At 45.2% G+C, this 14,859-nt stretch overlaps 1 protein-coding gene across 1 annotated transcript in view; it reads left to right on the forward strand.

Annotated features, from left to right (window-relative positions):
* Positions 1-10,695, forward strand: part of EMD (emerin) — a 37,456-nt gene extending 26,761 nt beyond the window's left edge. The window contains exons 5-8 of the mRNA XM_018560711.1: positions 1,618-1,689; positions 4,017-4,035; positions 5,289-5,590; positions 10,680-10,695. Coding sequence (XP_018416213.1) covers positions 1,618-1,689; positions 4,017-4,035; positions 5,289-5,574 — 377 coding nt within the window. The 3' untranslated portion in view covers positions 5,575-5,590; positions 10,680-10,695. The remainder of the gene's footprint in view (positions 1-1,617; positions 1,690-4,016; positions 4,036-5,288; positions 5,591-10,679) is intronic.
* Positions 10,696-14,859: the final 4,164 nt, after the last annotated feature.

The raw sequence follows: 14,859 nt of genomic DNA on the forward strand, positions 1-14,859 counted from the left end.
GTACATTAAAAAAAAATAAGACTTTCCCCCAAAAATAAGACCTAGTGTGTTTTTTTGAGCCCAAAAAAATATAAGACCGTGTCTTATTTTCGGGGAAACACGGTATATGGACGCGTGCACCCGCATGCAGACTCCGTGGGACAGGAAGTGCCAGCAAGCACAGAGGGGTCAGCGCTGGATCAGAGACCCACAGCAGCGCTGGAGGGGCAGGTGAAAAGGACAGGAAAGAAGAAGAAAATCGGACTAAGAGACATCATTTAAGGTAAGTGCTTACACTAACATTGGGGGGGAGGGGAAAAAAATACTTTAATGTCACTTTAAACATTCACTTTTGCTAAAAACAGTCTCTATTCCTCCCATAAAGAATGTTACTTACATGAGGGTAACGGCCAAAAACCTGTGGGTGACACCAACCACCTTCATGTATGCTGTGTCTTGCAGTTTGAGGCTAGGACTTAGCATTTCCAGGAGCTACTCAAACCTGGTTTAACCCCGTTAACGACGAAGGTAAAAACAAGCCTTGAAGCGTGAAACTAGTTTTGCAACTTTGGCATGCGTTAGTAAGACTATACGAATCTTTGCAACTACTGTATCCAGATGAACTTTTTTCAGGCCAGTTTGGGGCTTCATTTGGTGGTGAATGTTAATGGATATCTGCTGACTTTTTTTTTTTGTTAAGTATTAAAGGGAAACTGGGACAAATTAGTAAAAAAATAAAAATAAATACTATTGCCACATGACTTTTACCGCAAAAAAAATCCTCCAAAATAAATCGGTACACAATGCTCTTCCAAAGACAATCTAATTTTATTCCACATGCATCTACCAAAAAAAAAAAAACACCTTACTCGGCTTTAGTCATAGCTATTACTAAAGGTGAGTAGCACAGAAACGTGCCAGCGACGTGGAATAAAATAAAATCTTATTTGATAAGCATTGTGTGCCGGCTTTGCAAATTGTTTGACAATTACTCTAAAAGAAGGTTATCCGTGCTCCGAATGTGGATTAGAAGGATGCATGACAGGGGTGAGCGGTCCATTTTGTGTTTTTAGTTTCCAAAATAAATCCTCCTACTCCTAACCTTCATGGCGATACATATATGTGCAATTTTTATACCACAATTGAGCGTGCTCCCAGTAGAAACATGCCGTATATATGTGGCACCCTGTACAAAGCCCACTTCTATGATGCTACATATACACTATATTGCCAAAAGTATTGGGACGCCGGCCTTTACACACACATGGTTAGTACGCAGCCCCTGCCCTTCTCTATGGGACTACGCCGCCCTACGATCACCCGCCCTGCACGTCCGTGCGGGTGAACTTACTCGTACGCTAACAGGATGGATCCTGTCTGCGTCCGAGACAGGACACACGCACCTGTACAGACCTGCACTTGAGGTGAGTGTAGGGGGGCGTATGGCCGTGTAGTTACATAGAGAAGGAGGGGCTGCGTACAAATCATCCATAGAGAAGGACAGGGGCTGCGTACTAGGCCCATCAGTGTGGCTTACACTTCAATGTGCATTCGGATCTCACAAAAGGGAATACTGTATGGCTTAGCATTAACTCTAGTTGCACCTTACTGTAATTTTATTCCCTTTGTTTTAAACAGATGACTATGAAACGTATGAAGAAGAAACGTACACCAAAAGCTATAACCGCCCGCAAGCTCACCAGAGGGTAAGTGCCTGCTTTGCTTTTACAGAATATTGAAACATAAAAAGACTTCCAGATTTAGCAGCTCTCAATTACCTCTGTCCTAGAAGAGGAACTGTAGCTGCTTTTAAGCTTTACTTTATAATTCTGTCATGTTTACACAAATTACATGAAGGAGAGAGCCATCTGCAATCCCCACTGCCGTGTTGCTTAAAGGGTGTATATGGTCAAAACTAAAACGAAATCTGTATTTCTACATTGAAGTTCTATCCCACTCCTAATAACCATCTCCATCTAAAAGTTTGTAAACTTACTAACATAAGCTTACTATAGGATGAACTTCCTCGGGACACAATCAACGTCTGAACAATGTAACATTATTATTGCGTGCTGGAAGCAATGCCTGAAGGGATATGTAGTCGTATAAAATGGAGTTTGCTTACATTAAGCAGCAGAGAAAGAGACACAAAGCACCCCAGGAAACCAGGAAGTTGGTTAAAGTGATGGACAGGTGGAAGGCAGCACTCACTAGGAGTGAATCTAACCTGGCCAAGAGATGCTTAGGGTAACAGTGCTGAAATGTAGGCACCGTACCCATGATATCCCTCAGGTTGTGGCCAAGAGATGCCTAGGGTAACAGTGCTGAAATGTAGGCACCGTACCCATGATATCCCTCAGGTTGTGGCCAAGAGATGCCTAGGGTAACAGTGCTGATGTGTAGGCACCATACCCATGATATCCCTCAGGTTGTGGCCAAGAGATGCCTAGGGTAACAGTGCTGAAATGTAGGCACCGTACCCATGTTATCTCTCAGGTTGTGGCCAAGAGATGCCTAGGGTAACAGTGCTGAAATGTAGGCACCGTACCCATGTTATCCCTCAGGTTGTTGCCTAGAGATGATTAGGGTAACAGTGCTGAAATGTAGGCACCGTACCTATGTTATCCCTCAGGTTGTGGCCAAGAGATGCCTAGGGTAACAGTGCTGAAATGTAGGCACCGTACCCATGCTATCCCTCAGGTTGTGGCCAAGAGATGCCTAGGGTAACAGTGCTGAAATGTAGGCACCGTACCCATGTTATCCCTCAGGTTGTGGCCAAGAGATGTCTAGGGTAACAGTGCTGATGTGTAGGCACCATACCCATGATATCCCTCAGGTTGTGGCCAAGAGATGCCTAGGGTAACAGTGCTGAAATGTAGGCACCGTACCCATGTTATCTCTCAGGTTGTGGCCAAGAGATGCCTAGGTTAACAGTGCTGAAATGTAGGCACCATGCCCATGTTATCCCTCAGGTTGTTGCCAAGAGATGATTAGGGTAACAGTGCTGAAATGTAGGCACCGTACCCATGTTATCTCTCAGGTTGTGGCCAAGAGATGCCTAGGGTAACAGTGCTGAAATGTAGGCACCGTACCCATGCTATCCCTCAGGTTGTGGCCAAGAGATACCTAGGGTAACAGTGCTGAAATGTAGGCACCGTACCCATGTTATCCCTCAGGTTGTGGCCAAGAGATGCCTAGGGTAACAGTGCTGAAATGTAGGCAACGTACCCATGTTATCCCTCAGGTTGTGGCCAAGAGATGCCTAGGGTAACAGTGCTGAAGTGTAGGCCCCGTACCCATGTTTTCCCTCAGGTTGTGGCCAATAGATGCCTGGGGTAACAGTGCTGAAATGTAGGCCCCGTACCCATGTTATCCCTCAGGTTGTGGCCAAGAGATGCCTAGGGTAACAGTGCTGAAGTGTAGGCCCCGTACCCATGTTTTCCCTCAGGTTGTGGCCAATAGATGCCTGGGGTAACAGTGCTGAAATGTAGGCCCCGTACCCATGTTATCCCTCAGGTTGTGGCCAAGAGATGCCTGGGGTAACAGTGCTGAAGTGTAGGCACCATACCCATGTTATCCCTCAGCTTGATTCTTGTGTGCCTTTGGATCCCCTTGTAACGTGTAAGGCTCAGGCTGTACACAGGGACACAACTTCCTAACTTATTATTAAGTCTTCTTCATTTGTCCCAATGTCAGAGCACTTGCTTGCTGGGGCTTAGCACTGGAAGGGTATGTTTTTCAGAGTGGAAGAGTCCCTGTATAAGGCAAATGGGTTTACTGTGTACTATAAAAGGTGCTGACCTAAAAGCAAATAGATAATAATTCAATGATAGAGTCAAAGATCTCAGGTTACAGAGTAGCATCCTTCTAACCAAATGAAGGTAAATCTCTTGTTATGGGCAGCACAGAGATGTCTTCCTTTAGACACTTTAATTCAAGGTGCTTTTGTGTGATTGTTATTAATGGTTTTGATGTTTCTGTCGGTTACCTTGATGTCTGTTTTTCATGTGCAAAAAACATCTTTATTTTGCAGACAAGAGAAGATCTGCGGAACAAGTAAGTGATTTGAACAGATTATTCTGATTTGCACAATACAGCTGAAATCCATATATAGTTTCATATATAGGCAGGTGATGAAGTAAGTCCATCAATTCAGACTGGGCACAGGATGAACACTTTCCTCTATTGATCTTGTAAAGTCTTACCAGTCTTTAGGTGTAGTATCTGCATTAGGGTTTTTTTTTAGGGTTTTTTATTTTTACCTTTATTTTCACCTGGTGCTGTTGCCAGGACACACACACGTTCTTTCCTAGGGTGACAATGCTCACTGATTGAACTGTATCTCTAGAGGAGCAGCATTATCATCTAGGACAGGCAGTGTGTTAGGACTACAGAATACCTCCGTTTCTCCTTCTCTCCATAACATAGGGGTGAGGTGCTCAGTGGTCTGCATAGTGAAAGGGACAGGGATGATAACACTGCTAACAGATAACATTGCAGGAAAGTGTACATGAAATTACAAGCTTATTAGATTAGCGGCACATTCACTCAGGCAGGGCTAATAACACTGTAGAGTACGCAGGAAAGCACTGGAATTCTGGCAGGATCAGCAGGTTTTTTTTTTGAACACTTTTAATGGTATATTCAACAAACCAAAGAGAGCAGTAAGATTATTAACATTTACATACACTTTAACGAATCAATACAAATTATTGGTAGGAGGCAGGCCGAGCTCAATTTTTACAGAAAATGACGGGACGAGCAGGAGAGCGCTGTCAGCGGCCTCACAGGAGGCCGAGCTCTCCTCTTGCACCACCCGGTTCGGCCTTCTGTGATACCGTTGTGACAAGCAAATCAGGATGGAGGGCGGTGCAGGGAGGAGACAAAAAAATGTTTTTGGTTTGGCAAATTTTTTAGTTTTGGTTTCGGTCTGAAAATTCCATTTTGGTGCACCTCTAGTTATGGTCACTGGTCATGATTATGGCTTCTCTTCCTGCCGCATACTCCATCAGCAGTTGGATGAGCATCAGATTATATTTACATCGGCGGATGAATGGTGATGTCATTCCATAAAGAATAGGTTAGTGCAAGCATACACAGAATGCATGCCAATGTGGATACAGAATGGTGGGGGGATGCTTTCTTCGGGGCAGCCTTGTAATGACCATTTTGAAATTAAATTGTGGAGAACCCCTTTAGGTTGGATAATGTTTATTTCAAGCGTATTCTGTGTATTCCTGTACTCGACTAATCTGACTTACACCTATACAGAAGCATCTTAATTTATTTTTTATATTTTTCTCCTTCAGTTCTAAAATTGGGGAAAACACATACCAGAACATATCCCAGGTGCGTCATCAGTCATCCTACTCCCAGGGAGTGGAAGCTCGCAAGCCCATCCGTCCAAAACCAAAGGAAGAGGAACCCAAGCAACTAACCAGACGCTTCCTTCCACTATGGCTGCAACTTATCCTGCTTCTTCTCTTGACTGGATTCCTGGTGTACCTTTACTGTCGTGAGACCAATCAGAACCCTTTCCTATTCTTGCAAGAAATCGTGTCTCAGCGTGAGAAGAATGCTGAAGCTGCAAATTGATTCACTATTGCCACATGTGAGAAGCTGTACAATCACTTTTTTTTGCCATTTAAATGGTTGTGTAATCTAAATATTGAGATGATTTAACTTACTAATGATGCCACTGCCATAGAGGCATGTCAGAAAGTTATCATCTCCTTATGTTTCATCTGAGAAAGATCTTTGTAATAACTGACGGCTTCATTAAAATGTATCTAAACCCAAAAACAAATGTAATGCATTGCAGCTTCCAGATGCCACGGCTGCAGTAGGTTTTTTTTTTCAGGCTGGTTTTTTTCTTTATTTGCACCTGTAACGTGCGGTCAGGGGAGGCGGGTGGGGCAGAGCCTCACCTAGACTTATGGAAGAAAAAGCTGTCAGCTTCAAGTCTGAAGCTGACAGCTTTTTCTCCATTCAGATCGGCATCTAACAGGTAACACAGCAGGGAAATCCTCCCCATTGTGTAACCTGTCATGGACGGAGTGCTGCCTGTTAATTACAGGCAGCGTTGCATCCACATGTTAACAGGAAGTTAGGTTACACAGCAGCGGCCTTCCTCACTGCTTGCGTAACCTAACTAGTAAGGCAAGAGCTGTCACAGCCTCTACTCTGTGTTAGAGGCATGAGCTTTGTGGATGGCATGGACCAATGGCAAAGTGCCATTGGTCCAAGCGGTAAAAGAAAAAAAAACCCCATTGAGGCCATCGATCTCGATGCCTCAGCCGGTGACGAGCAAGTGAGAGACATGGGGGGCTCCTCCCTTCCTCCTATACACTAGCTTGGGGGTGGGGCTTCATTCGGCCAGGGCTTCATCGGGCAGGGGGTGGGGCGTGCTGGGAGCGAGGCTGAGGAATGCCTCACCCGGAACAAGAGGTACCGCACGTCACTGCTCCAGTAACACACTTCCTGTCTTGGGGTGACAACACTAACTTACCATACTGTGTCTATGGAAGAGCGGCATTGTCACCCTAGGATGCTTTTCTGATTTGGTCTACAAACACCTCGTCATATCCTTATCTCCAATACATATGGGAATGGGGGTTTTCTTTTTTAAGTCCACAGAAGATCGCTGGCAAAGCGTTGTTTGAGAAATCAGTTCAGTGCACAGGAAGTTTCAAGGAGCCGAGCCTTGCAGAAAATGTACTTAGCTTGAAAAAGAAAACAAATGCAACCACCACATCTAAGGACTTGTAAGGTGCAATATATTAAATTTTTTGTTATTGGGTTTAGATGCACCTTAAATCCTTTCTCTTCTAGCTACCAACTATTGTGATAGTGTGTCTGTTTGGGCTTGTATGTCGATATGGCTGCAGGATAAACTAGAAGGTTTGCCTGCAGCAGGCATTTAGGACTGTCAGGGCTAGTGGTCATATTGGATTTTTCAGCCAGTTTCCACTGACCAGTGTGAGGGGCCAGAGATGCCTGTATGGCATTGTACATTTTTATAATACGGGCCTACATGTCTGTATACTAGTCATATTATGCATAAATCAAGTACAGTGGTACCTCGGTTCACAAACTTAATTGGTTCCACGATTCTGATCGCGAACTGATTTTTGGTTGTGAACCGAATCACATTTTCCCATAGGGTTCAATGTAAATCAGGTTAATCCGTTCTGAACCATATGAGAAAATAAAAATTGGCCATAAGTTTTTTTTTGCCACCATTCTTGCTCTGCACATCCTTGTCACCTTCATTAAGGCTCTGCACATTCTTGTCACCTTCATTAATGCTCTGCACATTCTTGTCACCTTCAATAACGCTGTGTACATTCTTGTCACCTTCAATAACGCTCTGCACATTCTTGTCACCTTTATTAATGCTCTGCACATCCTTGTCATCTTCATTACCACTCTGCACATCCTTGTCACCTTCATTGCGGTTCTGCACATTCTTATCACCTTCAATAACGCTCTGTACATTCTTGTCACCTTCAATAACGCTCTGCACATTCTTGTCACCTTTATTAATGCTCTGCACATCCTTATCACCTTCATTACCGCTCTGCACATTCTTGTCACCTTCATTAACGCTCTGCACATCCTTGTCACCTTCATTGCGGTTCTGCACATTCTTATCACCTTCAATAACGCTCTGTACATTCTTGTCACCTTCAATAACGCTCTGCACATTCTTGTCACCTTTATTAATGCTCTGCACATTCTTGTCACCTTCATTAACGCTCTGCACATCCTTGTCACCTTCATTACGGTTCTGCACATTCTTATCACCTTCAATAACGCTCTGCACATTCTTGTCACCTTCATTAATGCTCTGCGCTTTCTTTTTCCCACCATGCTTGCTCTGCACTTTCTTGGAAGCCATGCTGGATTGAATACAGTAATACTGTACAGTACTGTGCTACAAAGCACACCGAAAAGCTTCACCGTAAGTGTCCACAGCCCTGTCTGCGACCGCAATCTCGAGTACAGGAAGCCACGGCCACGTGTCAGAGCGGGGAAGATGGCCGCAATCGTGTTCGTCACCCGAGGCAGAGTTCACGAACAGAGGCAAAATTTTGACGAACTTCCTGGTCGTGAACCGAATTGTTTGTGAACCGAGGTACCACTGTACTTTGCCCGAGTTCCATTGGTACCTACTTCCTGTGAGCAGCTTTCATTACACACAACCAAAGCTGGTCATTAAACAAGAACAATGTTGAAGATAAAATAGTAGGGTCAGGTTGCAGTTTTGTTATTGTTCAACAAGCACATATTCTTTTTCTACGCTGTCTCTATACTCCCGGTGCAGCATGAAGTGAGGTCCTGGTTGGAGGAGCAGTGCTGTAGAGAAAGTGAACCTGTGCCCAGATCATGCACACTCAAGTATTTACACATTCTGAACAAGCAGTGAAAATACCTAAAGTAGTATTAAACTCTCAAACTTTTTTTCAATGAGGGCCGGTGCACAATCCTGCGAAAACAGCTCGGCATCTGAGTCGCCTAGGTGTGAACCTAGCCTAATGAATCCAAATCAAACAAATATACATCGGCCAGCAAAGTATTACTTTACATTTTTGCCCAAGCACTTAGTTATCATGTTTCCAAACAGCTCCAACTCTCTCTGCTCAGTTTCCCTGAACTCCCTGTCCAATACAAGATCACAAGGGACAGAGCAGTCTCCAGCAGCTGCCCATCTACTGGCTTGAGGAAGGGAAGGAGCAGGGGAGTGGATTCCCTTGCTGTTCCCGTGTGTTTGTGGGGACACACAGATTACTACCGTGTTTCCCTGAAAATAAGACACCGTCTTATATTTTTTGGGGCTCAAAAAAAACACACTAGGTCTTATTTTCGGGGTAGGTCTTATTTTCGGGGTAGGTCTTATTTTGTATTTGTTTTTAATGTATAACAATCCAAAGTTAATGCAAATCCACATTAAATAATACAAAATGGCAAAGTTAAGAATAGGGTGATCAGGGCAATCAGGGGTGCTGTACCTTTCCAAGAGCAATTTGGTAACCAGAAAAAGCAAAGCGCACTTTCACTATCGATTCCTCACAGGTGGAGTGCATTTGGTATCACTCCGCCAGTGACAGGAGTCGGCGCTATAGAGGAAGCATGGGCTTATGCCGCCCTGCTCCATGTCATGCTGCTTCGCTTCCTCTAGCGCTGGCTTCGTTGGCACCGCTGATTCTCTCCCGCGGCTCTTCAGGTTCCCCCTTATGCCACCACCGGCCCTGCCAATGGTCTTATTTTCGGGGTAGGTCTTATATTTTAGCAATTCCCAAAAATAGTACTAGGTCTTATTTTCAGGGAAACAGGGTAGCACTCACAAGGGTGGCTCCATAGCAAGGGAAAGAGGCCACCCTAAAACAAGATGTCAGGACCAGTGCTCAGGGGACCTGCAGGAAACTAAAACTTTTCAACATCAAGGAGTAGCATCCATTGTAAATGATTCAATAAGTATTTGAAATGGTTTACAAAACCTTTGAAGTTAATATCACTTTAAAGCTACACTTCAGGCAAGATCACCTTAACACCTTAGTTCTCAACTGGTACGTCGTGACCCAAAAGTGGGTCGCAAACCCATGTTCAGTGGGTCGCAGCGTGCCTTCCTCAGGCTCCCCCTATTGCAGCACTGCCAGTTCTTGAGCCAAACAACCATTCAAAATCCGGTGCCCAGTGTCAGCTTGAGGTGGGATGGGCTGGGGCTATGGCCATGAGGGAGCTCCATCCATACGTACAGCTTCCTTACTTGTCCCATAGAGGTGCCTGGACCAGAGTGATACATTCTGGCTCCCGCCACCTCTACAGGGCACACAAAGGGAGCTGTACAAGCAATGCACATATCGATGGAGCTCTGTCACAGCACAGCAGCCCACACTAGACCCCAGGCTGAGGATCTACTCTAGTTCTCGTAAGGTATGGCGATTGGGTGGATCTTTTGAACGGCATCCCCCAAACGCACCTCCCACCCACAGTTCGATCGCCCACATAGGAACGCACGGTGCTGCAATGCCGTGCGTTCCATTGCAGTGCGACTTGGGTCGCGACTTAATGACTAAGGACAAATGTGGGTCCTGAGGTTACACAGGTTAAGAACCACAGCCTTAACAGATTTCCAGCAAGCACAAAGTCATCTGTCATGCAAACATTCTTCCATATCCTGCAGATCAGTTAGTTTACATGCCAAAGGAAGTACATCTCCTGCTGTAATCTCCGCAGCTCTCATAGACCCCAGCACTATGGTTGGGTATCTGTTCCCTTCTCCTCCTTACCATTCCCACATCACGTGGCCCCAGACTCAGTTTTGTAAGTAGTCTGGAGGAGAGGGGGGGGGAGACACGACTGTAATGCCGGGGTCTACGAGACCTGCAGAGCCTATAGTAGGATCAGCCAGGAAGTACAGTAATTGCTGTACTAATCTCGGCATGTAAACTAACTGATTTGCAGGACATAAAAGTTTGCCTGCATGACAGTCTTCCTGAGGAATAGCCTTATCGCCTGCTGGAAACCCGTGAAGGTTATCCTTCCCAGAGTTGGGCTTTAAAACACAACCTCATTCATCTATGCATCTATATGCATTGTGCAGAAATTCATTTTTAAAGTTCACAACACAGACAGCTGTGGTTTTTTTTTTAAATCAGATCATTTTTATTGAATTTTTCTTTTTTTTTTTTAAACAGAGCAAAAAGAAATGCAGACCGGAAATAAGTACATCAGATAACAGTACAAACTTAAACAGTCTGCGCATTATATTAAAAAGGATGAGTCCAGGAAATATGACATAAAGCACAGTCAGTGAATGTGCAGGTGTCCTACAATCAAGTGCAAATTGTGAAAGCATCCTCAACAAGGTTATAGCACAGATACCATCACACTGTATTAGACAATAAACCAAAGATACTAAATATAAAGAAGTTGTGTACTGGGTCTTTATTGTTCATACCATTCAGCTTTGCCCAGACCAGGCATTTACTGAGGGTGCATGCAGGGGCGTCCCGAGGCAAGGTGTTCCCCGGTCCCTAGACCGGGTGACACCTTGCCGTGTCGTCATTGCGAGTGACGTCACCTCGCGCATGCGCAATGACGTCATTGCACATGCGCAACCGTCTAATTGATGCCTGCTGGCGGCCATCTTAGTAATGGACGCCGGCAGAGAGAAAAGTGGACGTGCATATCTCATACCGCCGGGTCCCCTCCTCTCTCCTGACACTGTCGGGCACTCGGTCCTTGACCGAGTGCCCGGCTTTCTAGAGGGGGGTGACACCAAAATTACTCAGTCATTTTGGTGTCACTCCTGCAATGGTGACGCCCGGGTGCGGGCCGCTCCCCCTTGTGACGCCACTGGGTGCATGCTACAAACTAGCCGGCCAGACAGCAGCTGTACCTATGCTGTATGAAACCTACTGAAAGCAGACTCCAGAGACTTTGTTGTTGATGAACTTTGAGAAGGAATAACTTCATATTAAAAGCAGCTAGATAGGTCGGTGATGGCTTGTTTACTGCTTGCTGGGAATATGTATATAATTCAATGTTCATAGTCTGGGCACTTCAAGGAATACAATCAGCCAAGCTCCAATTACCAATAGGGTGAAGTGTGACTCCTTTTCATCAAATACAGAAGTGGTTATGGAATGTATAGAAACATTATTACATTTCAGGGGAGACTCTCAAGGGGATAGGTCTTCCCTAAAGTGTAATCTTATTTGCTGGTGCATAATGACAGGGTAAGATTGTGGCTGCACTCTTTTTTTATATCAAACCCAAAATTATTATATATTTTCTGAAAGCAGAGATCTTGTAGAATAATACAGACACAATTTAATCTTCATTTTTCTGTTTACATGAAAGATGAGAGATAGTGTCAAGTAAATAGATACCAAATATGTTAAGCCCCAAAATTGTGTGCACCCATGAAATGGCTAAAAAGTGCAGTACCTAGAATTGTCCATAAGAAACGCTGTTACAAGTCATCAATTTGGAGTTAACAGTGAATGATGGCCCTAGAACTATTGCTCCAACTTGGACGTGGCAAAACCAAATATGTGCAGCACAGCTCTCATTTTCATGCTCATGCACACCTCTAGCTTGTATTTGGGGGATGGGGGCTTTTTGAAACGTTTTCATGTGTTCTTTTATTTAACTTAATGGCTATCACAAGGGGACTGATAAGCCCCCTATGTGATAACATACTGCAGGTTAACAGGTTCAGAGTGCAAAGGTGATGAGGGAGACATCTGTAGCTTGCGATATACTGAGCTTTGGAGGATAACGTAGACACCGGCACTCCAAGTAATGAATCAATGGCGTCTGTTTATTGACGCATTAAACATAGCACAAGCTTTTTGATACACTGTGCTATGTTTCATGCGTCAATAAACAGACGCCATTGATTCATTACTTGGAGTGTCGGTGTCTACGTTATCCTGTGATTATAGACGGTTGCCATCCGTTGACCAGGGCAGCAGCCATCTTTTATAAGGAACAGCGGTTTTGAGTGCGATGGGTTCATGGACGGTATACTGAGCTTTGGGTCACAGGAGGACGCCAGTATACACTGAGTGGCCAGATTATTATGACCACCCCATCAGTACTTCGTTGGGCCATGAGATGACTCCACGAGATGACTTTGATACAGGATACTGGTAACAGGATATGGCAACAATACTATGGCACAGGCCTCATAGCAGGGAGAGGTTAAATACTAGGGATGCACCGATACCGGTAATTCAGTATCGAGTACTAGTACCGATGGTTTTTTTTTTCGGTACTCGCCTATACCGAGTACCGGAAGTCCCATTCAGGAAGCCAGACGGCGTGTAATGGCTCACCACCTGGCTTCCTGATTAACCGGGCAGCGTGTAAAGACTCGCCACCCGGCTATGACGAGTGAGCATGGAGCGGCTTCCCGGCCAATCAGGAAGCCGGGCGCCGCATCATTACACAGTGCCCGGCTTTCTGATTGGCCGGCTCCTTGCTCATTCGTCATGAGATGACAAGGGAGCATGGAGCGGCTTCCCGGTCAATCAGAAAGCCGGCCGCCGTGTAATGACGCGGCACCCGGCTTCCTGATTGGCCGGCAAGCCGCTCCATGCTCACTCGTAACACGGCGCACGGCTTCCTGATTGGCCAGCTTCCCGACCAATCAGGAAGCCAGGCAGCGCGTCATTACACGCAGCCCAGCTTCCTGATCCTAAGATTGCGTTATATGTATGTATTTAAAATCCCAAAAATATTACCTTTTTTTGGAATGCTTATTTTATCTGCGTTGGAGTTTTCACTGCAGGGGGCAGAGATTTCCCTTGCTCGGTGATGTCAGTGCAGGAAGAACACCAAAAAAAAACTGAGCCAGCGGGTAGAGGTTAGTGAACAAGTGCATGGAGCCACTGATGTGCCCACCCAGCGCTTGTGAATAGGGTGGCGCTGCTTCCGAGGCCTGGCCTCTAGGTGGGACCAGCTATTTCCACACAGGCTAAATAGTGTTGTCTGTACATATTCTAAGACTGTAGAAAAATAGCATAATGTCACTTCTTATTTACTGAGGGATCCTGGCGAAGTAATGTTCATAATTTTTGCCTGGAGAGACAGCCTGTAGAACACCAGTTTCTTTTTGTTTTCTTTTTAAACATCATTGGTTTTGGGAACTATAGATTTTGTGTTTTATTTAGACTGGAGGCAAAGTGCAAAGCACAGTGACAGGTAGCAACCAATCAGACTTTTTTTTCTTTTTGGGTCCATTCACAACAGCAGCAACGCTACGCAGCCCGGCACAATGCTGATGCACTGACCGTGGCGCATCTCACGGTTTCCTTCTTTTTTTTTTTGTTAGAACTTTATTGAAATGCCACAAGTGACATTTCATTTAAGCTCTATGGGCACAGCACGGTGCAATGCAGTTCCGCGTCACACTGCACTGTGCTGAGAAACGTACTGCATGCCGTACTTTTCTTCAGCGCACACACCACCTCAACTGAGTGTGAACTATGCCTATCTGGAACAAGGCAAACAGCCTTGTCTTGCGTTGTTGCTGTGCTGGAAAAATGGGCAGCACACCCCTAGCGCATTGACTGTGAACGGGCCCTTACTGATCTGACGCTAATGAACGGAGAGCCAATTGGCTACTATAAGTTACTGCTCTTCTGCACTTCATCACCACTCCTCTGCATTTTCTTAATAAACGTCTGTGCATTGATACGGTGTAGGGGTTTGTATTTTTGCTGTAAATATTGCTTTGTGAAGAAATTCATGTATTACAGTTGTTAAAATAATATATATTCAATAAATTTTGTATGGTTTTGCAGCTGTTTTTTTATTGCCATGATGCCGGCTATTTAGCTGTACTTTGAATGGTGCAAACAACGATGAAAGTTTGCAGATTACAGTAGCGCACATTAGCCCGTAGAACTTCCAGAAGTCCCCTCTAGTTGTGTTCCGGTGTCCTCTGTAATGTTTACATTTCCCTGTGTAGAGTCAATAAGGCTTAGTGGTAAAACGTATGATCAATCCTGGTTATTATTATGAAATATAGGTGGGGCAGCAGGGGGTGTGGCGGGCCATTGAAGTGAATGGCACCTTAGCCACGCCCTCTGGCCGCAATGCGATTGCCTGCATGGGATCACAGGGAACATTGTGCCTCTGGTTTGGTGTGATCAAAATGCAGCAAGCACTATTTTGATCGCGCCGGACCGCAGGCACGTGAGGGCGTGGCTACGGTGCCATTAATTTCAATGGCCTGTCACGCCCCCTCCTGCCCCACAAAAAAGCGAGCCGGCCGCAATGCGAGGCAGTGCGTTCTGGCCAGAATCAGGCCGGAACGCACAGCATCTGGTGTGAACCTAGCCTTAATGCAAGACAATGCTCGGG

Source organism: Nanorana parkeri, unplaced genomic scaffold (genome assembly GCF_000935625.1).
Source record: "Nanorana parkeri isolate BGI_ZX_2015 unplaced genomic scaffold, ASM93562v1 scaffold475, whole genome shotgun sequence".
In the NCBI taxonomy this organism is placed as follows: Eukaryota; Metazoa; Chordata; class Amphibia; order Anura; family Dicroglossidae; genus Nanorana; species Nanorana parkeri.